Source organism: Paralichthys olivaceus, chromosome 2 (genome assembly GCF_024713975.1).
Source record: "Paralichthys olivaceus isolate ysfri-2021 chromosome 2, ASM2471397v2, whole genome shotgun sequence".
Classification (NCBI taxonomy): domain Eukaryota; kingdom Metazoa; phylum Chordata; class Actinopteri; order Pleuronectiformes; family Paralichthyidae; genus Paralichthys; species Paralichthys olivaceus.
Genome location: NC_091094.1, coordinates 9,964,587 through 9,991,671, shown reverse-complemented (window position 1 = coordinate 9,991,671; position 27,085 = coordinate 9,964,587). Strand labels below are relative to the sequence as shown.

The 27,085-nt window shown below is 41.4% G+C and overlaps 2 protein-coding genes across 3 annotated transcripts in view; one reads left to right on the top strand and one right to left on the bottom strand.

The window, feature by feature from the left end:
- Positions 1 to 20,465, top strand: part of col2a1b (collagen, type II, alpha 1b) — a 40,285-nt gene extending 19,820 nt beyond the window's left edge. For both annotated transcript variants that reach the window (XM_069535005.1, XM_069535011.1), the window contains 35 exons: positions 121 to 165; positions 417 to 515; positions 658 to 711; positions 960 to 1,067; positions 1,259 to 1,312; positions 1,986 to 2,084; positions 3,400 to 3,453; positions 4,340 to 4,438; positions 4,644 to 4,697; positions 5,091 to 5,144; positions 5,433 to 5,486; positions 5,771 to 5,824; positions 6,057 to 6,101; positions 6,186 to 6,284; positions 7,870 to 7,977; positions 8,113 to 8,166; positions 8,317 to 8,370; positions 8,583 to 8,636; positions 8,831 to 8,884; positions 10,439 to 10,546; positions 10,661 to 10,714; positions 10,809 to 10,862; positions 11,736 to 11,897; positions 13,362 to 13,469; positions 14,608 to 14,715; positions 14,952 to 15,005; positions 15,427 to 15,534; positions 15,919 to 15,972; positions 16,169 to 16,276; positions 16,385 to 16,438; positions 16,552 to 16,659; positions 17,014 to 17,302; positions 17,574 to 17,761; positions 18,489 to 18,731; positions 18,859 to 20,465. In XM_069535005.1, the coding sequence (XP_069391106.1) occupies positions 121 to 165; positions 417 to 515; positions 658 to 711; positions 960 to 1,067; positions 1,259 to 1,312; positions 1,986 to 2,084; positions 3,400 to 3,453; positions 4,340 to 4,438; positions 4,644 to 4,697; positions 5,091 to 5,144; positions 5,433 to 5,486; positions 5,771 to 5,824; positions 6,057 to 6,101; positions 6,186 to 6,284; positions 7,870 to 7,977; positions 8,113 to 8,166; positions 8,317 to 8,370; positions 8,583 to 8,636; positions 8,831 to 8,884; positions 10,439 to 10,546; positions 10,661 to 10,714; positions 10,809 to 10,862; positions 11,736 to 11,897; positions 13,362 to 13,469; positions 14,608 to 14,715; positions 14,952 to 15,005; positions 15,427 to 15,534; positions 15,919 to 15,972; positions 16,169 to 16,276; positions 16,385 to 16,438; positions 16,552 to 16,659; positions 17,014 to 17,302; positions 17,574 to 17,761; positions 18,489 to 18,731; positions 18,859 to 19,005 (3,243 nt within the window). In that variant the 3' untranslated portion in view covers positions 19,006 to 20,465. The remainder of the gene's footprint in view (positions 1 to 120; positions 166 to 416; positions 516 to 657; positions 712 to 959; positions 1,068 to 1,258; positions 1,313 to 1,985; positions 2,085 to 3,399; positions 3,454 to 4,339; positions 4,439 to 4,643; positions 4,698 to 5,090; positions 5,145 to 5,432; positions 5,487 to 5,770; positions 5,825 to 6,056; positions 6,102 to 6,185; positions 6,285 to 7,869; positions 7,978 to 8,112; positions 8,167 to 8,316; positions 8,371 to 8,582; positions 8,637 to 8,830; positions 8,885 to 10,438; positions 10,547 to 10,660; positions 10,715 to 10,808; positions 10,863 to 11,735; positions 11,898 to 13,361; positions 13,470 to 14,607; positions 14,716 to 14,951; positions 15,006 to 15,426; positions 15,535 to 15,918; positions 15,973 to 16,168; positions 16,277 to 16,384; positions 16,439 to 16,551; positions 16,660 to 17,013; positions 17,303 to 17,573; positions 17,762 to 18,488; positions 18,732 to 18,858) is intronic.
- LOC109635512 (leucine-rich repeat-containing protein 3-like) lies at positions 20,466 to 27,085 on the bottom strand. The gene is made up of 2 exons (XM_020096722.2): positions 26,689 to 27,085; positions 20,466 to 24,630 (listed from the first exon to the last, which is right to left on the bottom strand). Exon 2 carries the CDS (start codon positions 24,587 to 24,589, stop codon positions 23,732 to 23,734), a length of 858 nt encoding a protein of 285 aa, XP_019952281.1. The 5' UTR covers positions 24,590 to 24,630; positions 26,689 to 27,085; the 3' UTR covers positions 20,466 to 23,731.

The following is a 27,085-nucleotide window of genomic DNA, read 5'->3' as shown; positions in this document are numbered from 1 at the left end:
TCTTTCATGTATTTAGTATAGTATATTTTTAATACTGTTGATAAGACCAGTCAGAACACTTACTGAGTCGGGATCTGTTATTGCAGTGTGTTGATTTGCTTTGTCTTTGTTTCTTTACAGGGAAACCCTGGTACTGATGGTATCCCTGGATCTAAAGGATCAGCTGTAAGTGATTGTTTCCCATTCCGCTGTTGTACAGTTGAATAGAAGTGATTTTTCACAATCTGTTTCACTACTGCTAGTGCGCATGATCTATATGTCTGATACGTGTGCATTTTAAATACAGAAGGCCAGACGCGTAGTTAAGTCCAGTTAGATGGATGGTTAAGTGTCCAATCATCTGACAGACTTCCTCTCTCTCTCTCTCTCTCTCTCTCTCTCTCTCTCTCTCTCTCTCTCTCTCTCTCTCTCTGTAGGGTGCCCCTGGTATCGCTGGTGCTCCTGGTTTCCCAGGACCTCGTGGACCTCCCGGGCCTCAGGGAGCAACTGGACCTCTTGGGCCCAAAGGAACATCTGTACGTACTCACTGAATCATTTAGTGAACCCAAAAAAAAAAAAAACTCAATTTTTAAATGAAACTAAACAATAAAAAACAATGTGCTCCACCACTCTCTCTCTCTCATTCTCCCTCTCTTTTTTCTGTCTGGTGTTGTTTAGGGGGACCCAGGTATTCCAGGATTCAAGGGAGAGGCTGGACCCAAAGGAGAACTTGTGAGTTTTGTCCCTGAATTCTCAAATTGTTCATCCATCCCACAAAATTCATATCCACTGATACAGTATGTGAACATCTATCCAAATAATAAGCTCAGATATCAGTCACCAACAAGATAAAGTCAATTTGAGTTCAGCAGTTCTGACTCTATCTGAGAAAAACTATCACCCCTGATGATTTTTCAGCTACTTTCAGCTACACATTTTGTCTCTGTTATAACTCAGTGTGTTATGGATGTGTTTTCTAGGGACCCGCTGGTCCTCAGGGAGCACATGGCCCCCAGGGAGAGGAGGGTAAGAGGGGACCCAGAGGAGAGCCCGGTGCTGCTGGACCACTTGGACCTCCCGGAGAGAGAGTGAGTACCTCAGATTTAAACCAGACAATTCTCCAGTTTCTTCTTGTCCATTCATACTTTATATTACAGCCCAACTGTATCTATTAATATACACATAATCATTATATAGGTGTGTATGTTGCACATTTGCACAAACCTGTTGAAATCATAAGTCTGACTCTGGTTTCATGGTTGTTGTTTTGTTTGCATAGGGATCCCCTGGTAACCGTGGTTTCCCCGGTCAAGATGGTCTGGCTGGTCCCAAGGTGAGTATCATGACAGTTTTACTGGTTCCTGAGACAGTTGTTCTGTTTTACTGTTTTATTTTTCAGAACAGAAAACTGATCTAACAGTGAAAATAAACAGAGATGCATTTAGAGGATAAAGATCTGGATCCAGAAAACAGATGCAGCTGATCAGTTGTCACACGTGTCAAACTGTGAAACTCACAAATACCATATTTCATCTGCTTTCAACTTTTCTAATTAGCTTTTTGTTGCAGTGAGAAAATTTCATCTATGAATCATGTCCTCATAATGTTGTTAATACTTCCAAATAACATCACCAATTGAATTTATTTTTATGTTAAATTCAACAACATTCAAATCCAACCATTTTTGCAGAATATGTCTCTGTAGTTGCTGCGGACATGCAACTCCACTGTGTGGCCTCAAGATGGCAGCATAGCTTATAAACCCATCATGCACCAGTGACCTACATGTCCCCTATCACCCTATCCAGCAGTTCATTTACCATTATCTTTTCACCTGCACAATTTCATTTACACCAAAATGAGTCTGTCAAAATGTAATCTTCCCACCTCCAGCAGGTCAATAGATGAAAATTAATTTCCTCTGGGCTTTGAGAATGGAAGTGTCACCTCCTTACTGATTGATTGAGTGACCAATTCCTGCTTTTAAATTCTTTCTCCGAACACAGGGAGCCCCTGGTGAGCGTGGACCCGCCGGTGCCAGCGGTCCCAAGGGTGCTAACGGTGACCCCGGCCGCCCTGGAGAGTCTGGTCTGCCTGGTGCCAGAGTAAGTTTCGTCTTTTACCCACAGACACAGATCTGGATGTTGGGCATCTGCAGGAAAGTGATTTAAACCAAACAGAAATAATAATTTCAGTACGCACAATGTCATTCCTAAATAGATTGCACACTGTAATAATATGTTTAGTGGTAATATTCAACAAATTATTATCCAGTCGTAGATCTGGGTCAGTCCACTATAACTGTCCTGTGAAAACCATTTTCTCCCAAAACTCCAGTATTTCATGCTCTCAAAAAAATATTATATTACTAAATATATATAGAAATATAATAAATATATAAATATTGCACTTCCATACATTTTAAACTTAAACTAAATCTGTAATTGCCAAGATTAATTGTTAAGTTTTATTCCCTTGAATCAGTCAGATTTGAAAAATTTGGTATCCTTATGTATATTATATTTCCCAAAGGGCAAAATAACATTTTTAAACGTATTAAACTCTACCTGTTTGATAAAGACTCTAATTCTGGAACACAAGTCTTTATTACAGAGGTTTCCTCAAAACCTGTTGCCTACATTACCCACAATGCAGCTCAGCATCAACAGTTTGGTCAGGGATTCAGGTGTGTTAGCAGTGAACGTAGCCTTGAGCCGCTGCTCTCCAGCAGAGATAAGCAGTGAGCTCCAGAGGTCTGGTAAGGTCACTTCTTTCTTAATCCACACACCCAGATTTTTTGCTTTCCCAAATCTGTAGTCAGACCCAGCTGACGCTGGTGTAAAGGACACCACTTGAGGCAATTTATCAGATTTCATGCAGCACTAAAGTCTTTTCAGAACTCCCAAAGTCCTTTTAACATAGTTTAATGTGTAAAATATTTGGAGGTTCCCTTTAGTTTATTTATAAAATTACCCCAAATTTAGCTGAGGTAGCCACAGAGCTCATCCAGAGCCCCATGGGAGTGTCTGTCTTATGAGGAATAAACGTATATGTATAATATAATATGTGTAAAATCAGTAGAGAGATCCCCTTCATCCTTAAGTCTATGAAGCACAAACCAACAAGCACTGACGCTTGTTGGTTTGTGCTTCATCACTACAGAGCGAGAATGAAATCAGTACCTGTTGTGAACAGAGCACATTCACATCTGTGGTCTCTCTCTCATTCATACGTATTTCAGCTCTTAGTCACTTCCATCAGTAGGTGTTCAGCTGTTGCTTCTCGCTCACCGGGCCTATCACACATGTAAATGTAATTTCCCACAATGCCATATGTTCCCATCTCTTTTCCCTCGGCACGTGTCTGTGTAGAGACGTCTGATGATGACTCACCTGGATCTCGATTGTGTTTTTCCTACAGGGCCTAACTGGACGACCTGGTGACGCTGGTCCTCAAGGAAAAGTTGGACCTTCTGTAAGTGAACATTTTTTATGACGTGGCAACATTAATGTAGTTGTTTTGTGTTTGTACATTAATGAAAAATAATCACACAGCATGTGAGTGTGAAGAGGTTTGATTTCTAGCATCACATGTGGAACAACCAGGGAGAGATTATATATAAAATGTTCTCTTATCACGTAATGACTCATAAGTGGTTTCATCAAATTGAATTGCGGGAGATTTATCTATTTTTCCACCGCCTAGCCTCGCTCGTGTTTGTGTTTCAAATAAGCTCAAGTGTCTTGGTTCTTCGAGACTGAAGTCTGACACAGCTTTTTTTAAATCAACTTTCACATTAAGTTCATTTCTTCACCTTCAGTTTGATACTCTCCTGTTTTTCAGGATAACACTTAAGTTAAGTGTTTACACCAAAACCCTTTAGTGAAACCTCCATGAACTGATTTATGTTAAAGGACTGGCTCCAGAAAATGTGAATCTTTTGTTACCACTGTATCATACAGTGCATGTTTATGTATGTGCTGCTCTAATATTTCATATTTTATATGGACTGTATGAATGTAATGTCCACATTTAAACATAAGTCATGTTTTCTGTTCAGGGACTGTGTTTCTTTAAATGTATTTAAATATTATTGTTTACCAGTAGATTAAGCAGTTGTTAATTTTTGGACTCAGTGCTTCAGGGACAGGTATGTGGACACACTGATTACGACTGAGGCATTATTTGATCTGTTAATTTTTCTCCCCCTGGTGTTTCCAAGTTCACCCCTCTGGGTTTTTATTTATTTATGAGCATTGGAGGGGAAATTAAATCTTTTTCATTTGGCTTCAGTTTTATATTTTGCAAACCTTTTTTTTTTTTATTTGCTCTGGAACTAAATGGAACTTTACTCAACTAGGGAGGTTCTGGTGAGGATGGACGTCCTGGACCCCCTGGCCCACAGGGAGCCCGCGGACAGCCTGGCGTCATGGGATTCCCTGGACCCAAGGGAGCGACTGTAAGTGTTTGTGTGCAGAACTAAAGATGCCTCTATAGTCCACAGGATCTATTGTTTTAATGTATTAGATGTGGACAAGTAGACCTTTTAATTAGGAGCAAGTCTTCACCTGGAGTACTGCTTACAACTTTATGCTCATGGTGGATCAAGCGAATCAGCAGTGGCCTGTTAAATAACCTCTGTTTCCTGTTTCTGTTGTGATCAGGGTGAGTCTGGCAAGTCTGGAGAGAAAGGACTGGCTGGAGCTGCAGGTCTGAGAGTAAGTTACTTCCACGTTTCTGCTTTAACTTCAAAATATAAAGAATCATTTTAATCATTTCACGTCAACCATCCTATGATCTAGTGGTCTGTGAATGTCTGTATTTGGATACCTGACAGTTAATAAATAAACACAGACTAAATGTTCATGTTTATCAAATGATTAAACAGATCAAATTGAATCTTTTTGTTCAAATTCAAAGTTTTTTTTTTATTCTGTAGCTACCACTGATCTACCGTTAAGTCTGTAGTGCAGCTCCCACATGAGAAGCCTGTTGAAAAGCTCAATTATAGTTATCAGATGTCTGTCTAGTAAATGGTGTCACCTTTGGTCTAAGTGTCTTTCTGTCCAACCCTTCCCCTCCTCCACCCTCCCTTTCATTTCTCTCTTCAGGGTCTGCCCGGCAAAGATGGAGAAACTGGCGCTGCTGGACCCCCCGGCCCCGCTGTACGTATCTCCCCCCCATCCCACTCCATATAGCTTAAAAACTGATATTATCTCTCCCCTTTTCTCAGCCTGCACTTAAAGGCAACCTTCAGTATCCCCCATTTCCCAGACTTTCTTGTTGAGAGCACTGTCTGGAAAAAAAAAAACGTCCTTGACACTAATCTCATGAGTTTGTACGATGGCATCACTGACCTGAGAAAACCTCCATATAAAATCCTATAAAGGCCATAGTGCCCAAAAATATCCTAAAAGAAAAGTTGAACTGTGATTTATGGATTATCTGCGTAGGGCCCCGCTGGAGAGAGAGGAGAGCAAGGACAGCCCGGACCCTCCGGCTTCCAGGTGAGTCTGTTTACCTCAAACCTTGAGCTTGTAAAGGTTTATACATGTTTGTTTTTCTACCTGAGTTTGAAGTGTAATAGTAAAGAATTACAAATGAATAGATCAGTCGCTCAGTTTATCTCAAACCTGATTTAAAAATATTGTCATTGTAATATAATTATAACCGTTGTACATTTCTTGCTGTATGAATACTCTCTTAGCTAACATACAGTATTATGCTGATTTATGTTTGGTGTTTTTCTCATTTCTGTTTCATCTGGTTTTTTTTTCTCTCCTGCATACAGGGTCTGCCTGGACCTCCAGGCCCCCCTGGAGAGGGAGGCAAGCCCGGAGACCAGGTGGGTGCACTTTCTTAGTGAAATATAACTTTTAACCTCAACATCACATCGCAGTGGAAATACAATGTTTTCTGTCATTTGCTTGATAAAAAGAGATACTCAAAGAATCAGACATTGTGATAGGTACATGTCCTTTACTCTGACAGCATTAGAATTTTTCTATTAATCTGTTAGATGTTCATATTCTGATCCTATCTTTTCTTCAACTTCTCTTTCTTATTTGTCGTCTCAGGGAGTTCCTGGAGAGGCTGGAGGTGCCGGAGCAACTGGACCCAGAGTAAGTCAACTGTCTATTATTTGATTTTTATACATTTCTTTAAATTTCTTTGGTCGGCTGATTGTCGATTGTGTCACTGTTCAGGGTGAGCGTGGTTTCCCCGGAGAGAGAGGAGCTGCTGGTCCTCAGGGTCTGCAGGGACCCAGAGGTCTGCCTGGAACTCCCGGAACTGATGGACCCAAGGTGAGTCCAACAGACAGATTCAAAAAGTTACTCCCATGAAGTGTTTTTACGATTTTGTGGTGCTTATTTCCGATTTCTGCAAAAACCTTATTACCGTATGTCATTTTAGAGAACTGCTGATTCTGGGAAACCTTGGTGTCATAGAGAGGTCCCCAAATTAGGGCTCAAGAGCCCTATAATGGTTTTAGGGACAGATGTTACAAGCAGATAAAATGTTTCTCCGCAATGAAGTAGTGTTATTTCATATTTTCCTCTAATTTATGGAGTTGTTTTGTCATTTTCTTCATATTTTTACTGCTCCAGGACTCAAGAACATAGGAAAGAGAAAATATTTTTCTCCTTTTTAATAGTAAAAATATACAATGTATTTCATTAAATAAGAAAAATGTAATAATTAACTATACTCCAAATGTACAGTACCTGTATACTCACACATAGATGGATATTATTTATGCAGCATATACACACTGCTTGAAGGATTTAAAACAATTCAATAAACATTTATAAAAAAAATAATGTCTTCTCTACATTTCCAAACAACTGAATTTCACTCAGGCTATTTCCACTCTGCACAGCCATTTGTTCATCCATCCACTGCAGTCATTTGTCACAACAGCACAGTGAGTGGAGGAAGAGCTCAGAGCGACTGCAATTGGCCATTTTGATTTTGTTATCCGTTCAGATTTTAATCGCAGTTTATAGGTCTTCTTCCCCTTAAGGTTGGACAGGAGCAGATAGAGAGGCCGAGGATTATAGAGCTGACACGAGTGAGTGATGGAGGAGGTAGAAACAGGCAGTTTGCAGAGGGGGAGGAGGAACCGAGATTCTGAGAAAGTTGCGAAGGGATATGTTGCACGAGACTTATCCTGCATTGAGTTAGAACGCAGTTTGGATGTATTCAGAGCCAACGTGGAGGCTGTGCCCCGTGGTTACATTTTAATGACTGGAGATAAGCTGCAGAATTGGTGGGTGAGTGTCTGATCTCCAGTCTGAGGCTGCAAGAGAAAGTGTTGCCGATAAGCCTGACAGCTTTTGACCAGGAGTGGGCCTGACGGAGCCACTTTAAAACAAAATCAAAGACTGCACTTGATTCCAGTCATTGGCTGTGATATGTGGAAATGTTTTTTAAGATTAAACTCCCCGAGTCTAATAATGAGTTACAGAATAAAATATGGCACGATCCTTAAAAGGAACATGTGCACTTTTAGATCTGTTTTGTATTTTAAGTCTGATTGACAGGTACGTTGGTTGATTGATCTAAATGAGTTGACTCTAAACAACCCGTGTCGGGTGAATAAGATTTATCAGCAGTGTTTCTTTCATTCTTTCAATCCTGTGATAACCAGAGCAGAACATGCCCCAGACATAGATGAGCGTTGAATACATCAATGTCTTCTCGCAATGAGACGGCATCATGTAAAGAAACACAAAAAAGTAGAAAACATTTTCTTTTGGCCTAAAACCTTGACAGCCTCCTTATACTAAAATATACTATACACAACTGTTCAATATTCACAGACCTGAAGTACCTTTTCTGTCTGAGTCCGTCTGTAGCCCATCTGCATTTATATCTGCTCCATAACAGGGAGCCATTGGACCTGCTGGTGGTGCTGGAGCTCAGGGACCCCCCGGCCTGCAGGGTATGCCTGGAGAGAGAGGTGGTGCTGGCATCCCCGGACCCAAAGGAGACAGAGTAAGCCACAACCCGATTAATGTGCTAATCACAAAATATCCATGTGTTGGATATGTTAAATTTTCTCTACTTGATTTGCATTTCATGCTAATTAGTAAATGACTATTTTGTTTGTTTGGTTTTTAATTCCTATAGGGGGACATTGGAGAGAAAGGACCTGAAGGTGCCTCTGGCAAAGATGGTGGTAGAGTGAGTCCTTCTTCTATTTGTTCTCTGCTGATAACAGTCAGGGGATGATGTATTTCCTCATAAATTTAGCTATTAAATCTAAATAAAAGCTTCTCATGCTGATTCAAACGTTTGCACATTTTAACACTGACTTCCTGTTTCCTGTCACAGGGTCTCACTGGTCCCATCGGCCCTCCTGGTCCTGGTGGCCCCAACGGAGAGAAGGTTAGTGCCGTGTCACCTTGTTTTTCACGTCAACAGTTACGGTCACCCTGGCATTAATGGGTTTTGGATGTACATTCCTCTTTAGAATCTGTTAATACCATGACGTAGATCTGTCATGACTTACTTTGAGACATGGTGGTCACTGATTTTGTATCTGATTCCAGTGTTTCCAGTATAATGTGTGTTAATTTCCAATGCTCTCATCCTTTCAGGGTGAATCAGGTCCTGCTGGTCCCTCTGGAGCTCCCGGTACCCGCGGCACTCCTGTAAGTGTCACAGTTTAATCAGTGTGCATTCCTTCAAATAGAAATGATTTATTGTTGATTTTATCTGATTAAACATCCGTCAGTTCTCTTTTAGAGATAATTTCAAAGATTAGAGATTATCGTTTTAAAATCTGTTTTGAAAAGTTTAACAGATTATTTATCACGTGTCTCACCTCTCTTCCTCCCTCTTTCAGGGTGACAGGGGTGAGACTGGACCTCCTGGACCTGCTGGATTTGCTGGACCCCCTGTAAGTAACACAAAGACTTCCAGTGAAGACTCCTTGAGCGATGTGCAGGAATACAAATTGAAATAATAAAATATGTTACTGTAGATTTATTTTTGGAGCCATCCAGTCATAAATATTTTTAATTACACTGATAATTCAAGGAAGATAAGTCACTTATGCATTGACCTTAAGTAACTCCATGTTAGAGGAAGTAAAGAGGTCAGAGCGGCTGGGTGTTTATAAATATGTCTAGATTCTCAGTTCATCTCAATTATCAATAAGATCTTATATTTGTATTCATCAGATAACAGATAACACCAATCTAAAGATCAAATCAAGTGTAAATGTGGGTATTTTGTGACATGACCGAAATCAACCAGCTTCTGTCTTCTTGCTTTTTATTACTACAATCTGGAAACATTCGGATTTTGCCTCAGTCAATAATGTTTTTTTATCTCAGCACACGTCTTGTTTCCTCGTTGTTCCGTGCGGAGAGATTAGTGTGTAGATAGTCGGAAGTCCTCGCACCACTCATCCATTTAGCTCCTCCTGAAGTCTCCAGGCCGTCATCAGATAAAAGTTTTTAATAAGCTGCATCCTTCCGAAAGCAATATCATCAGTGCTTTTATTTCAGCATGCTTTATCATTCGTTTTCTGTTGTCTCTAGGTTGACTAATCAATTACTTTATGTCAGGATGAATAATGCTTCAAATAAGGAAATAATATTTGTTGGTGCAAAGCTCACAGACTGTAACATTATGTCCATGTGCACAGAGTGAAAATAGACATAGATGCTTCATAAAACATCAGCAGCTTTATTAAATAAAGTGGAAACTGATTATAGTTGATCATCACAAGCAGATGATTATTACAACCAAAGTTACAAAACAGACAACTTTGTTATTACTGATTCAAAGATAAAATGATGAACTACATTGTGGTCATGAAAACTCATTCCACTTATGTGATTGATTCTTGCTGTGACAGGGCTCGAACAATAGTTTCCCTCTGTAAAAGTACCAAAATATGAGCAGAGCAGGAACAGGAGAGGAAAATAAGTGACTGAGCTACCGCGCTGTGTGTAAAGGAAGATACCTCATGACTTGTGAGTGTTGGGAGAACAGACCGGGACCAATTAGGTCATTTGTTTCCTCCTAATCATACATTATAATTTATTAGCTGAGGTCTAAAACATCAATTTGTTCTCTATTTACGTTATTGTACTTCCACAAAGTTGGTAGTCATGGAGACACATTCAAATGGATTGGTCATAATCGTAGTTGCATATTTCAATTAGCTTCCCATGCCACACGTCTAATTTGTTAAGCAGGCTTTATATTAGAAAATGAATCATTAAGACACTGAGAACATTGTACATAACAACTGTCATAAGAATGATTAGTAAACTGATCTCTATGTGTCCTACCTATATTTATAAATTATATTATTGTATACATTTTTATTGATTGTTTATATCAAGTAGCACCGTCCTTAACTTTTTTAGTAAATATCTCATTCACATTATAATCATTTGTTGGTTTAATGACACATTTCATTCATGTCTTGTTCTTTCAGGGCGCTGACGGTCAACCTGGAACCAAGGGAGAGCAGGGAGAGTCTGGACAGAAGGGAGACGCTGGTGCCCCTGGACCCCAAGGACCATCTGGTGCCCCCGGACCTGCTGTGGGTGTTCACACAAAAACATTGAATGTTTGCAGCAAAAACTGCAGCAAGTAAGACTCTGACTAAAACTGCATTAACTGCATTAACTGATGCAAAACGTGTTTTCTTTGACAGGGTCCCACAGGTGTATTTGGACCTAAAGGTGCTCGTGGTGCTCAGGGACCTCCTGTAAGTGAATTTATGAAAAGTTTATATCTACACATAGAAAAGATTGTTTTGTTTGATTATTTTGTATTTTTCTAAATGAATCTTTCCCCGTCAGGGTGCCACTGGTTTCCCTGGAGCTGCTGGCCGTGTTGGTCCTCCTGGTCCCAACGTAAGTTCAGTCTCTTTATACTGTTGCTCAATCCTACATCCAACTGAGGTCATATGCATATTTGAATGTAAATATTGTCTACAGATAGTTTTCTATCCTACTTCGACATACTTCCAGGATAAATTGCTAATTAAAGTCTGGTTATATACTAAATATAACAAAAACCTTGTTGTATAACCTCAAGTATGAGAATCTAAAGAAGAAAACTGAGCTTGATTCATGTTTTACGAGGAAGAACCAGGTGCAGCAGAAGATACACAGGAACACATTTTCTTTCCGTCATTGTCTATTCTCCGAAGCCATTTTTTAATTTGCACCTGTAAAATCCAACACCTGCACATTATCAGATCAGTGAGTCTGACACAGTGGGAAGAATATTTTTACAGACATGTGAAAAAGAAGTGTAACATTGTGAGAAACAAGTCTGACTGTTAATATGTGATAATTTTTTTCAAAAGTTATCTAGGGATCCAGAGGCAACTCGGGGCTCATTAGAAACGTAATAATAAAAACTGTTTTTAAAGTTGCCACGAAGCAATAGAAAATCATTGAAACTACTCCTAAAGAATGAACTCTTTCAGAACAGATCCCAGAAATACGCCATTATGCATGTTTGCTCACCATAGAATTGGATTGCAAAATTTTGAGTTACAGTACAGTAATAAGTCAACATGCAATACATGCAAATGCAAGAAAATATAAAAATATAAAGTAAAAATGGCCTAAAAATACTACAGATTGCACTTTGTAATATTGTCAAGTGTTGTAAATGTGTTTGTTATTATCATTAAAGGATTACCATGTCATTTAATTTAACATTCTGCATGTGATCCCATTTAAAGTATCTTGTGTCATCTTTCTTACACTTCTCAGGGTAACCCTGGACCTGCTGGTCCTGCTGGGCCTCCTGGTAAAGACGGACCCAAGGGTGTGAGGGGAGATGGCGGACCTCCAGGCCGACAGGGTGACGCTGGGCTCCGCGGCCCTGCTGGAGCTCCTGGAGAGAAGGGAGACGCTGGAGAGGACGGTCCTCCTGTGAGTTTGTCTTTACTTGAATCATACTCATCACACCGCTCACAACACTGCTGGGCTTTCACATAATCTGCAGCTTCTTGACCTTGCCACACTTGAAAACACTCTAATCCCCCCAGCCTCCACTCGCTCACATTCTTTAGCCGCTCTTCAGGCTGACAAATGTCTAGGTGAGCAGAGGTGTCTATTATGGAAAGAAGAAAATTAGTAAGTGAGTTTTGTTCTCTGCATTTGGCGTCGACTTTTAACGTAGCTCTCTCAGCACAAAGAGCCAATTTCTTCAGTAATGGACAGCAGCTGAGCACATTCTCCACTAATGCACAGAGCTGTCAGTGTCCATCACCGAGTCTAACAGCAGACTAAGACATATGACTGCATGGGGCGGCACAGGCCCAGTGACAGACTGATGAAAAGACCCCCGCCTTTTATCCATGACCCCGCATTTAGGGCCACGCACACACCTACAACCTGTCATCAACACATGGTGAGTCCTGTCAAGGTAATGACACATCACAGATGATTACACACTCAAACATGAAGATGGCTCCCCTCTTATATATTACTTATATGAAATCGTGAACCATGTATCAACACATTAGAGTCTTTGTCAGCTGAGCGGCATGTCTCAGGTGTGACTGCAGGACATGAGGCAGAGTGGACTGAGGTGGTACAGATGTGCACCTGAAAGGTTTTAAAGGAGAGTGATGTTCAGACATGGAGCTGCAACTGGGAGTTGTGAAATCACAGGGGAGCAAGTGACAGAAGAAATAAATCAGAGATCTTTAAAGAAACAGAAAACAACGGAGGAAAAAAAAGGACAAGAAGAAACATCGCATGAAAATACAATAATTAAAATAACTTGCTTTGTATTACATGAAACTGTCAACAGACAATAATGCTTCATGACTCACAGGAGTCTTGGTTGGTTGGTTTGGAAATTCACAACAGATACATCTAAAGTCCTCAGGTCACTGGACCCAGGGCTCTTTTTGCTAAGCTAAGCTAACTGGCTGCTCACAGGAGTCTTTTGTCAATCGACTCCTCATGTTAACTCAGGTGGAATGATGGTACTTTAAACAACAACAAAAATAATAATGTGACATTAATCGAGGTAAATACCTAAACTGATATCGCTCAGCCCTCAACACTCAGTTCAGATATGCTGATGTCAGCATCTGTGTTATTTTATAAGAATGTCTCTGTACTGCAATTTCTGGGTGCCTATTAAAAATGTGTTAATGTTATTAGTTTGTGTGAAATACCTTTATTGTTATCATTTCCTCAAAATCCAGTGTATTTTCATATATTATTATCGCGATCAAGAAAAACCTGATGAAGTTTCGCTGTAATCAAATAAATTGACAGTTGATGCTGTTATGGCACCAATGACACATGCAGAACTGTGAATGTGAGTATGCATTCATCTCACTTTAACTGTATTTCCTGTCTCTCTTTTTCTCCTCTCAGGGTCCACTGGGTCCTTCAGGTCCTCAGGGTCTGGGTGGTCAGCGCGGTATTGTCGGTCTACCAGGACAGCGTGGTGAGAGAGGCTTCCCCGGTCTGCCCGGACCCTCTGTAAGTAACATGACATGATCCAGTACTTAAATACAGGTTGAAGGAAGTAGTTATTTAACAGATATCAGGGTCACAACAGTGGAGCGAAAGCAATTATTAATGTCAGTGAATCATTTTTCTTTTTTTGTCTCATTTTGCTCATCACACTGCACCATAAGAAAACACTTGTCTATTCATACATTGTAGTGAATTGAGCTCACTTTCCTCTCCTACTCTTCACCTTTTCTGATATTTTACGGATCGCAGAACAATTGTGATTGAAAGGAGGATTAGTTCACACTGGATAGTCACACAAAACACAGCAATCTAACCCGAGGTGTTTCTCTTTAATTGCTTCAAGTGACATATTGTCCATTCTTCATAAATAACAAAAAAAAGGCTGTAAAATAAATATATATTCCTCAGCCTCAGGAGCCCAATATCTGATGTTTTATCACTTAGTGAAAAAGGAAACGTAGAAACCATCAGGCAGCCTCTGGTTTGTCATTGCGTGTCCTAATTGGCTCACAGTCAAATCGCATCTCACATGAGCCGGGGTCTATTTTTTTCTCCTGTTGAGTTGATTCCATCTGATCTATAAAGTGACGTGAGACACGACGTCTCTCCTGCTTACATCTGCCACTATCTGACATGTGACATGAGCCATATCTCCCACTTACAGAATCTCAGTAGACATGTCCTTAAAATTAATTATTCATCAATACCCATGACAGAGATGCCAGGAAAGCAGCAGTGATACCAGGCTGTATCAGGAATGTGAATAAAGGCAGTGGAGTTTGAAGTACAGATCCCGTCTCAGATTTCTGCAGGTTTAGCCTCTTTGAAGTCGGCAGGTGTTCAGAGTTTCATCTTTATGGATCACGGAAATGTTTCAGTTTGTGTTACTACATTAGATCTTTGTGGGACTAAACCTGCCTATAACATCTGTTTTAAAGCTTTATCAACCAGAAATATCAGCTACAGATGGTGATTTTACTCCATCTGTGTTCACTGGGTTGTTTCCACAGTGATTCATTTTAGCAGGAATATAAAATGACAGAAGGGTCACTGAACAAACCTGTGGGTGAATCATACGATGGAGTGTATTTCTGAGTCATTCATAATGTCTTGAGTGTAATAATGAGCCTTTTTCCCTCAGGGTGAGCCCGGAAAGCAGGGAGGTGCTGGTGGCACCGGAGACCGTGGACCCCCTGGACCTGTCGGACCACCTGGACTTACCGGACCTGCAGGAGAGCCTGGCAGAGAGGTCAGAGAATGTCCAGCGAACAGCATGACACAGCCAGTGGCTCTTAACTTTTCATATCCCATGATTGAAGCTGCAGGTTTAGACCATTAAGATGCACAGCTGTCTGCGTCACATTTACATTTGCATTGTTTTTGTTGGGGCAGGGTTCATTATGCAGCTGGTCAGTAGTCAGCAGAACTCCTGGCTCAGTGGAAGAGGAGGCTGTTAACACTTGATATTGTTCTGTCGTCCATTAGGGCAACCCTGGATCTGATGGACCTCCTGGTAGAGACGGTTCTCCTGGAATCAAGGTGAGAAAAACATCAAATCAAACAAACTTATGAATAATTGTATCTATTATCAGTTTAAAGTTGAATTGGGTTAGTGATGTGAATCCATTCAACTTATGGGAACCTGAGGGCATGACAACATCTGGAAACTCTGACCCCAGTAATGTCAACCTGCTGGTTTACCTCAGTATTTTCTTTTAATTTGGCTTGATTGGATGATTTTTATAGAGTCAGTCAACACTTTGCTGGAAATGATACAAGAGAGTCTGTAAAATGCAGCACAATTTAAAACAAACAGAAGAATCCTCTTTTTTTCTCTGTAGCATTAGTTGTTGAAAGATAATTGTTAACATCATTGTATTTGGAATATTTCAGTTTTTATCTGGGTCTTATTCTTGTTCATTGTCATCATGTCATGAGTGTTGTCCTCTCTGTGCTGCAGGGTGATCGTGGTAACACTGGTCCTGCTGGCGCTCCTGGTGCTCCAGGCGCTCCCGGCGCCTCCGGCCCTGTTGGTCCCACCGGTAAACAGGGAGACAGAGGAGAGGCTGTGAGTAGTGATTCTAACATGAGTGAAAATAATAATTTCTTTAAATGTGACATCATTATTTTCCTAATACAATGGGATGTTTGTCGAAAAAGCTAAATGTCAGCAGTAAGAGGCATGAATTTAATGATGATTTTTCATCTGGTGGAAAAAAAATATTATTTGGCAGCACATTCAATTCAAAACTTTTTTGGGCAGAAAATTAATGACCTACAGGTAAAAAGCAACTATGCCTCACTAACAATTTAAAAGAAAAAGTTGCCCATAGGTGATGGGTGTACACTCACTGACCTTTTGGGTGAGAGCGTTGACAGTAATAACACGAATACTAAAAAAAGTCTTAACAGTTCCAGTTCAAAATACAATGTTTTTGTTGTTCTCTCTCAGGGTGCACAAGGACCTGCTGGACCTTCAGGACCCGCTGGAGCCAGAGGAATGCCCGTACGTATCATTAAAACACACGCACAAAATAAAATCTGGCCTGTGCAAATAAAAATCTGATCACAGCTGTGGTTAATCCAGTGTGTAAAGAGTGAAATTAAGCTTTGACATGAAGTGTCAAGAAGTGTGAAGAAGAATAAAAAACATGTCACCATGCAAACAGCATTAAATTAGAAGTCTGTCTACCTGTTTCTAGGGACCCCAAGGACCCCGTGGTGACAAGGGTGAGGCTGGAGAGTCTGGTGAGAGAGGACAGAAGGGACACAGAGGCTTCACTGGTCTGCAGGGTCTGCCCGGACCTCCGGTAAGCATCCAAACTGGATCTAGATAATGTGTTAGTGTGATGAGTGGAAGTGTCTGATCCCACTGATGATTTCAAAGAATGTCTAAACGCAGTTGTTCTCTGTTCTAGGGTCAAGCTGGAGATCAGGGAGCTACTGGACCTAGTGGACCTTCTGGACAGAGAGTGAGTACAGTATAATGTCACTTTAAATTCATAGAACAAAGAAATTGTTTTTTCTCACCTGCGGAATCTTTAGAGCTTAACATCAAGGGCTTTCTCTCCATCTGTGCATGTAGGGACCACCTGGACCTGTTGGTCCTGCTGGAAAGGACGGTTCAAACGGCATGCCAGGACCCATTGGGCCCCCCGGACCTCGTGGTCGCTCTGGAGAGACTGGTCCCTCTGTGAGTTCCCATCAAAACTCTCCATCTGTCTTATTTATCATTTTCTTACTCTGAGTAGCAACAGCAATGCATTCAATCATATTGACCCTAAAAACAAAGTTAAAAGAGTTTCAAAGCAACAATAGAAGATGCAGTGAGGGCTCTTGTTGGCATCACATGCACCAGTTAGTATTGTTCAAGTAAGAGTGAAGTTTCCTGGAGAAGGAAACTGAACTGAGAGGAGACGACAGATTGCAGAACAGGTGGCAGCATTCCTGCACCAGTTTTGAGAGAATGGTCTTAGAAAAGAATAATCCACTGACAATGAGAATTGCCAAATATAAACTTTTAATCTTCTCTTTCTTCTCCTCTCAGGGTCCTCCCGGAAACTCCGGACCCCCAGGTCCTCCTGGTCCCCCCGGCCCCGGCATCGACATGTCTGCCTTCGCTGGCCTGGGCCAGACCGAGAAGTCCACCGATCCCCTCAGGTACATGAGGGCCGACCAGGCCTCTGGAAACCTCCGTCAGCACGATGCCGAGGTCGACGCCACCCTCAAGTCTCTCAACAACCAGATTGAGAACATCCGCAGCCCAGAGGGATCCAAGAAGAACCCTGCTCGCACCTGCAGAGACCTGAAGCTGTGCCACCCTGACTGGAAGAGCGGTGAGTGACACCTGAAGGAATTGGTCAAATTGGGGAGAGATGATGAAGCACACAGAAGTTATGTGTCATTTCAAGTTGGCAGTTCAAGTCTGGCATTGTAAAGATTTGAGATAAATATAGTTTGTGTTTTCATGTGGCAGATTTATGTTTCATAACATAACATTACTGAATTATACAACACAATTATACACTGAATACAAGATCATTTTCCATATTTGATGACTGCGGGCAAAGACGGGCTGTAATGTGTTTTTATTTTCTTTGTCTGTAGGAGAGTACTGGATTGATCCCAATCAGGGCTGCACTATTGATGCAATCAAGGTTTTCTGCAACATGGAGACAGGAGAGTCCTGCGTCCAGCCCAAACCTTCCAGCATCCCTCGTAAGAACTGGTGGTCCAGCAAGAGCAAAGACCGCAAACACGTCTGGTTCGGAGAAACAATGAATGGAGGATTCCACGTAAGTCAGAACAGATAGATGCCCTGCAGTAACATTACTGCTCATTGTTTTATATATCGTACATGCATAAAAAGAGAGATCAGGAACTTTATTGATGTAGATGATTCATTCAGAGAACACTTGGGTGGGATACTCTACTGGATATGGATAATAGATAATTTAGATGATTATAAAGTGGAAAAAATCAATAACAATTTTATTAATAATCTAAAATATCGATTTTCTCCCCTTAAAATCTTCTATTTGTTGACCTCCAATGGTTTAACCTCTCACGTTGCCACAGTTATGTTCAAACTGTGCGTACAGAAGTACTGCAGGACGCTGTGACATCACTGTGCAGTGCAACAAAGCACATCTCAGAATCAGAATCAGAATTCTGATTCTATGTTCACATCCACACTCTCCTATCTCAGATGTCAGTCGAGATCAAACCCAACTCTCCAGCCTGTTGCTAAGTTACTCTTCAATTATAAGGACTTTAATCAGGAGGTCATTTACTTGTTATTCACAGTTTTACTTTTACTTTCCGTTACCAAGTAGTGTCCTCATTAGAAATAAAACTCTGAGCAATATCACATAAAAAACCTTCTTATTGGGGTTTTAAAACATCACAGAAACTGAGCACAATGAGCCGAAAGTAGCTGTTGAGTCATCAAGAATGAAACCTGAACAGCCATAATCTGATTGGTATTAACCTCTTTCTCCCTCTTCCTGTGACCTCGTACAGTTCAGCTATGGTGACGACAGCCTGGCACCCAACACAGCTGCCATTCAGATGACCTTCCTGAGACTGCTCTCCACCGAGGCTGCTCAGAACCTCACCTACCACTGTAAGAACAGCGTGGCCTATATGGACGCCTCGACAGGGAACCTGAAGAAGGCCGTGCTGCTGCAGGGCTCCAACGATGTGGAGATCAGAGCCGAGGGCAACAGCCGCTTCACTTACAGCGTGATGGAGGACGGCTGCACGGTGAGACCGGCAGATTCACAGGCTTCTTCTTTACTCAGACTCACCAAGTCCATCTCATTCCCTGCAGTTTTGCAGAGCTCAAAGATGTTCTAATTTTAAATTTGTGTTTTTTTTCCCCTGTGCACAGAAACACACGGGCCAGTGGGGCAAGACGGTGATCGAGTACAGATCGCAGAAGACCTCTCGTCTCCCCATTGTGGACATTGCTCCCATGGATATTGGTGGAGCGGACCAGGAGTTTGGAGTCGAAGTCGGGGCGGTCTGCTTCTTGTAAAGAATGAGGGATCCAAAAAAAAGAAGAGAAAGAATGAAAAGTGGGAATTTGAAACAAAGCTAAAATGAAAGAGGAGCACACTTCAGATAAAGGAGGAGAGAAAGAGAGAAATCAAGACACTTTTTTTAAATGGGACTTTTTTTCTAAGTAAAAAGTGCTTTTTTCCAAGTCGAACTTCGTAGGATATCTGCACTGAATGGCACTAGCAACTGTCATCTGTGATTCATCCAGTCAACTCGCCCCGCCCCCACGGACACCCAGCATCGCCCCAAAAGCCCCCCCAACTCCACCCCAGGTGAACAGCAGCCCCCCACCTACACAAGCCCCACCCCACATCCATGAACAAGACGGAGGAAGTATGAGGAGAGTACGGGAATGTACCAGGGAACTAGAGAGAGAAAAATGTCTTGGTGTTATTTATTTATTGTTTAGGTTTGGCTCCCGGGTGCGGTAGGACTGAGTTTGATGCTAAGTAATAAAAAATCCCATTTACACAAAAAAAAAAAAACCTTATCCACCAACCTCCTCTTACATCCTCCTCTTTTCTAAGCAACCCCATCACCCCTTTGCCATATCCACTAAATAACTCTTTGAAACCAAAAATCTTGCTACTTAGAAAGTGCAGGTGTCACTATTTCTACCACCACAGTGTGTATCGAAAACGTTACTGTGTATCATAATAAAGGTCAATGGTGCTATTGTTGTATAACAGTCTGTATTTTTTAACAACCAGATACTCATTCGTAGTGGCTTGTACATATATGTATGTATATGTGTGTATACATATATATGCAGTTTCTCTGAGCATTTCACCCTGGGATTTTGGATTTCAGGGTGATAACTGTCGCCTGCTTCGCCCGCCCTCGTATGTAAACACACGAGTCCCTGATTGAATTCATACAACCAAGCTAATTGTCTAATCTGGAACGCATGTAATTTTTCTTTCGTTTTTCTTTATATTTGTTTTGATATTATAAAGCTACCTCACACTAAAAAAAAACAACTTCACAAATCAAACTAAGGCCTTTTTTCCCCCTGAATCTTTGTTTACAAGTCCCATATTTTAGGCAAATAACAATAGGACCAATATTTTAAAAAGATTTGGTCATGAAAGCCCAGTTTGCTGCCCCCCCCCCCTCCCTTCCACATTTGCTGTGACCTTTGACCCCCCCCATCCCTCTCGACTCCCTCCCATCAGTCCCCTCACACAGGCCGCGCCCTCTGCCTCGGTGTTTACACACTCAAATGGCTGAAGAGATTTTAAGGTGTGTTTGACTTTGTTGCTCCAGTTCCACACGGCCAGCGCAGAGGGTTCATTTGTGTGAGGTTGTGTATATTTCTTATTATTAATAATAGTATTATTATTAATAATAATAGCATTATTATATTATTATTATGATCATGACTTGTTTTTGTTACGTTTTAATTAATGTAAATTGGAAATAAAAGACAAAACCAAGTGACAGGCTGAAGTTGCTTTTTATTCGTATCCCGTTTTGTTCTCCCTCATGTTGAAACATCCGGGGAAATTATTGGTCTTTACTCGTCCCCGAGGAAATTCCATGAAAATAAGTCGGCCCACAAAAACATTTCGCTGTGCCCGGCCTCAACTTTGTGTTTTTGTGGCGCTACATATCCCAGATTTCAAGAAGGAGGTGGAGAGATGGATGGATGTGGGGCCAGTTTTGATGGTAATAGGAGAACAACATACAAAATGTTGAAGAAAGAGGTGGTAAAAAATCATATCATGTACATTTTATATATGTAAAATAGTATTTCAGTCTTTCCTTTCATTTTACCACATAGTGAACTAAAAATAGGTGCTGACCAATCAGCTCATATCTGTGAACTGATAATGTCTTTGTGTACTTCTATTACTTCTCTTTATCCTCTTACCTTTCTACACTTTGCAGTAGCAATAAAAGGTAAAAGCATTTCTATGAACAAAGTAGAGCAATGTTTCTTATTCATTTCGTTCTTATATATTTGTTTTTATTTTTCCTTTTATTATTTAATGTAATGGTTTCCGATCTATGACTTTATCCTTGTTTGAACAATTATTGTTGGCATAGAAACAGGAGAGAAAACCAAACACCAAAACAGAAAAGTACATCAACAATAAAAAGAAATACTTACAGAGAAATCTACACACAACAGGTTAAGCTTGGTTCTTGTGGTTCTTGTGTTTCAAATAATCCATTTGGTGAAAGTAAACTCTGGCAACACCCACATTAAATGATCGACATGAAGCATTCATAAAATATCCGGGGGACATGGAGTTACATTTTTGTTTTTAAATTCACAGAACAAATATCTACCTTTTTATAGTCTCATCTTTTAGCTAGGGGTCTAATACCAGAGAGGTTTTTCACATTCATCACAACACTATTGACATCATCAGTCTAGTTCTATAATTCACAGTATGTTCCATCCTGAACAACCTTGACTTGAACCAGTCTTTCTCTGAAGATTCAAACACACACATTACATGTAGCACAGTACAGGACACAGACAGTTGACCTATTCTAGGTTTTGCCTCTGCTCCTATCAACCTGACTGTCAGATTAAATGGGCAAAGTCCTACTTTACTATAACACTTACTGTACACGTTAATCAGTCTGGGATTAAAGACACATGACATTTATACATTTATAGATGACATGCTATTGTTAGCAGGTCTAATGTGAACCATGACCCTAGAGTGTGTGTAAAGATGTGCGACATGACAGCTCCCCAAAACTGAAGCCAAAGCGCTGTGGTCACCGCCTTGTGGCTGACTGCAGTATCGCTCTTAAATATCACCTCCTCTATGTTAGTGGATGGGACGTAGACTAAACTCAAAGTACCTGTCAAATAGATTTTTCTTTTAGATGGTTATTCTAGGTACTTCTTGTTATATTTATGTGTCAATATTTCCAGTAAGTTTGGTTTTGAATAGTTATTTGATGTGATTAAAAACAGGCTGAAACATGATTGACAACTGAGACTGACCGAGCTGGGCACCAAATGTGCAAGATGGCAGCGTTCGTATGCCGGATATTTTGGCTTCATTGCTGGATAGTGGGAGGAAGAGGAGAGGAGTCATCCATCTTTAGATACAGTCTGTGACCATTAGCCTTCCTTAATTACTGTACTTGCAATAAGACCCTAGATGGATTTTTTAACTGGTTGTGAAACGGTCTTATGTGAATATTGCTGCCGTATGACCTGCAACAGCAAATGAGACAATCAGGGCGAAAATTGTTTCAACGGAGGGAGAGGAAACAGAAGCGGGGGAAGCGAGTTGGGCTAATGTTAAGTCTAAAGGCAAGGCTAAAGTTCGTTGAAAGGTTCCTTGTGGGACCTTTAAAACAAATCAATGGATATTCGTAAACCCTCATAATCTGTTACAGACAAAATCAACTCAACAAGAGTGATTTTCTTTCCCTTATTCTGTCCAAATAGATGACTCCCCTTATAGGGCCGACATATTAAATGTTGCTGACTAATATTTGAGGGAAGCCATTTGCTGTTTCTTTTTGTAACCGTGAAGAATGACAAATACTCACACAATACCCCACCCTCCCCTCCAGAGAGTACAATGCTCCAGAGGCCGCGCCACAGTAAATATGATTAGGAGGAACTCAAGCGGAATTAAAAAAGGTGGCTGTTAATCCTGTCAGGTTTTGTTCCGTTTACTCTAAGCTGGAAATGCAGTGAAACTACAGCACAAACCCTCCTCGTCAGGAACGTATCACAACAAGCATCAAATGTGCTAACTGGGAAAACAGAGTGCTCGTTTCCACAAGAATAAATCAGTTATAGCTGCAGCCTGTATGGAAAATCAGAGGTGAAACCATTTGTACACAGCAATCAGTGCAGAGAGGAAGCTGGACTCTAGAGATTAATTAAAGCTAAGCTACGTAGAGGTTCTCTCAGGATAAATGGCTATTCTAATCTAATTCATACCCACGATCCATTTCTGCTTGAAATGTCTCTGTGCCGATCAGTACACTAAGCTGTCTAGATACTTTAGAGCTGATTTCCTGCAGCTTAGAGACAATGTAGTTCACAACCTCTGGCTGTAATGCTCCCTGAGAGTACATTTGGATCGGCAGTTCTCCACTGGCTCGGAAACTACTGGCTTTGTTGTCGTGTATTGGGAAAAAATGGTTGTAACAACACACAAAAACATCACATACACACACACACACACAAATTCAAATATGACACAATTAGGTGAGGACACAAACTTGAGTGTGTACGCTCCCCTTTTAGACCTGAAATACACACTCCACCTGATTAGTGGCTTTCCAGTGTTCATTAAGGGTCAGTTGGTCAAAGACTCCTAATAAGAGCTTAATGAAAGATAGAAGGCCACAGACTGGTGGGACAAGGAGAGGAGGAAAGACGGATTGCGAGAGGGAGATAAAAGGTAATAATGTTTTCATTTACTCCTGTTTCTTCTCTTTTTTCTCTCTCGGTGCAGATGGTAAAATGAAACACACTAATTATTTTTCATTAAACTGAGAAAACTGCAGGAGGAAAAGAACTATTAAGAAAAAATATGGAGGAATTAGTAGTAACAAATATAAAAAAATATGCAAACACGGCTGTAAAAGGTTAATTCCCTCTGTATCTGCGTCCTCCGGTCGGTAACTCCACACTGTATTTGTACATTTATCAGTCTCTCTCCATAAAACCTTATTTATTGATTATTCCTTTTAAATACCAGCAGGGCAGAAGTTCAGAAGCCAGTGCTGAGAGTGTCTGTCTCAGTGGGGGTCTTGCCAGGGCTGGGTAAACTCTTCAGGTACTCCAAATGCCTGCGGGCCTCGGCTTGGTTCTGCCTCACATAGTACACCACGTACACGATGACCATGAAGAACCACACGAACATGGTCACCAGCATGGCCACATCGGTGGTTTTCCTCTGCAGGCTGCAGAAGTTCACCCCAGAGTCCAACAGTTTGACGAGCGGCTGACCCGCATGCTCGCCCTGCGCCCCCGGGTCCTCCCACCTGCTGCCCTCGCCCACCCCCCGCACAGAGCTCTCACAAACAATCCCGTTCACAGTTTCGGGCTCGAGGTTCAGGGTCTCCATCAGCTCCTGGAGGGCGCAGTCGCAGTGCCAGGGGTTGTGGTAGAGGCGCGTCTTTGCTCTCGTGGAGCCAAACTCGTCCCTGTTGGCCTGTCTCAGCAGGTTGTGTGAGAGGTCCAGCAGACGCAGCTCGGAGCCCAGGTGCCGCAAGGCCCCCGAGGCCAGCGTGTCGATGCGGTTGTGGGACAGGTACAGGTCCCGCAGGTGGACCAGGTCGCTGAAGGCCCTCTCCGGGATGTTCCGGATGAAGTTGCGTTCCAGGTGGAGGGAGACGGTTTCCGGTGGAATCCCCTCTGGGATCTCCCGCAGCCCAGCGTCTGAGCACTGCACCGTGGCTGTCTCCCAGGCACAGTGGCAGCTGTCCGGGCACTGGGGCGAACCTCGGCCCCACAGAGCAGAGAACAAGATTGTGATGCACAGCCATTGGTGAAGATCCGATCCTTTATCCCTGCGTCTTCCTCCACTGACGCTGGTACATCTCTCCTCACACCAGCCTGTGCACATCGCGTCACCATAGCCCCCCGACACACATCAGGTCCCACTGACTGACAGACGGAGAGAAACAGGGTCAGTGTGGAAAAGATGAGTCTGTACATGCAGTGTGTTTACATGCAATCAAACAAACAGGGCCTGGGGGGATTATTATGTTCAAGAGGAGGAAAAAAGTCAGTGGGTTAAGAGAGAGACACTGAAATAGGCTTAAATCAGTTCATCTGCTAAATATAACCCTGCATAGAGACGGTGGGATAGACAGTGAGGAAGAAGAACATCTCTTTATTTACACTGTATGATATTGCCGATGCTTGTTCATCACTTTTTAATGAAACTGGACTTTTAGAAGAAATGACAGTGATCTTTATTGCACCTTGTGAATCACTGCAATGATTGTTTCAATGATCTAATAAAACCTTGTAATTTCTGCATTGAAAGAACATAAATCATTATGCACGACACTGCCTCCTGAGAAGAAAAGCATCACATTACGCTTATCAATAAAAGTTCCTCTTCTTTTATCCCTCTCTTTATTCTCCCATCATGCCACAGCCTCTAAATCATATTCCACACAGGGTGTATAGGGAAGGAGGTTAGAGAGTGGTTGGATCGATGGTCCAAGTATTGCCTGCTCCACTATTAACGGCAAGAACATCAATCCTGCCTGAGTCATACGGTGTCATATAATAAGTGGCACAGTTGGAAAAAATAAATAAACCACGAGTAGTCTGGGTGCTAGGTAGTGTATAGTAGTTCAAAAAAGAAAATGAATCTTGCAAGACAGTATCATTTTCAAGATGTGTTTCAAGCTATTTTCAATTGGCTCAGTCTCATCGGCCAACCTGTCTGTGTTTCCTCCTCTGGAAATGGTGTCAGTGTAGTTGGCTCCAACAATCCAATCATGTGGTTTTTTTTTATAACCTCTTTGTTTTGTTTTGCTGAGACAAGCACAGCCCAAATGATGCTCTGGTTCCAGGAGAGAAAGCATAAATGACTCCTTGAATCAGATTAAAAGACCATCCTCTCAAATGTCATCTGCTTTGTCCCTGTCTCCATAACAGAATCATGTGTCTCCGTTCCTCCAGCACGGAGAGCAGAGCACACACTGAGGGCTTCTACACCCCAGACCATGGACCATATCCCCAGATCCACAGTGCCCTAGATTGGGTGGATATGTCATAAGGTGACTGACAGACCGACTGACAGTCCTGTGGTGCCAAGAGGCTGCATAAACAGACAGGATGATTTAGTTCACCACTCATTAACCGTCACTTATTAACATAATGGAGGTGTATGCAAATCCCCAATTAACAAAAATAATAATGAGCTGCAGGAATAAGAATAGGAAGGAGGCTGGGGGACAGGAGAGAGTCTCCCTGATCTGACTCTGTTATAGGTCGTAATGCTCTGTTTTGAAGGTTAAAAAAAAGATATTGATTTGTAAATGTGATGATTGAAGATTGATTTCGCTGTTGATGTATGAAACATATAAATTGGCCAGTTATCTGCAGAAAGCCTATGAGAAGAGGAAAAAGCTGTTAATCGTGTCAATTTATAGACATGGAATATTTCTGTAAGTGAAAGCTGATTTGGAATTTCATTAAATTTTTCTTTCTTTTTGCGTGAGTGTCTTTTTATATGTAATACCAGAACAACAGGATGTCTGTGTTAGTGAGTAAGGGGTCTTGTTATCCCAAGGAGGGATGGGCTCAAATACAATATAATGCATATACGCAGCCTATAGGGGATGATTGCAGCATTTGTATTTCTATTTTTTAATATCGCTCCACATCTGTCAAAGTAAATGACATAACTTCAATATCAGATACTCTCCTGCTTTCTGAGTCTGATTTCATCTCAAATGAAAAACCTTTCAGCTTTTTTGACAAACAAAGAGTCAATCAACAGTGAATTCTGCTTTGCAACTTTTGAATAATAATGGTGAAGCTTTAACACACATACAGTATTTAATTGCCCACGTTGTAGCTACTATAGAAAGCGAATACAAATAAAATCAGAGAAATACACAATTATATCATTACTATTTAATAATTCAGCAACATTATGTTCTAATATATAAATTAATAGAATGGTGGATAATAATAACTCACCTGTAGATGGTTTCTAGTGAAGTTTGAAATCCAGCAAGTATCCAGAAGGATGGTTTTTTTCTCCCTTTTTTTTAGACTTTGTTTGCAATTTCTCTTCGCACTGTTTCCAACAGGAGACTGAAAATCCGCATCTTCTTAATTATCTTATGCAGATGCAGTTTGGAAAAATAGCTGAGCGGAGAGAATCAGCTGTGGCTCCGTGGCTCCGTGGCTCCGTGGCTTGTCGCCTGCAGACGGCTTCTTCGCTGACTGTCTGACCGGAGGGTGGTTATAGCTGGAGAGGTGTGGGGCAAACTCTCTCTCTCTCTCTCTCTCACTCTCTCTCTCTCCCCGTGTGTGTGTGTGTGTGTGTGTGTGTGTGTGTGTGTGTGTGTGTGTGTGTGTGTGTGTGTGTGTG

What these genes read in the sequence shown, in the direction of transcription:
- LOC109635512 (XM_020096722.2), bottom strand. Translation starts at nt 24,589, where the DNA reads ATGTGCACAGGCTGGTGTGAGGAGAGATGTACCAGCGTCAGTGGAGGA.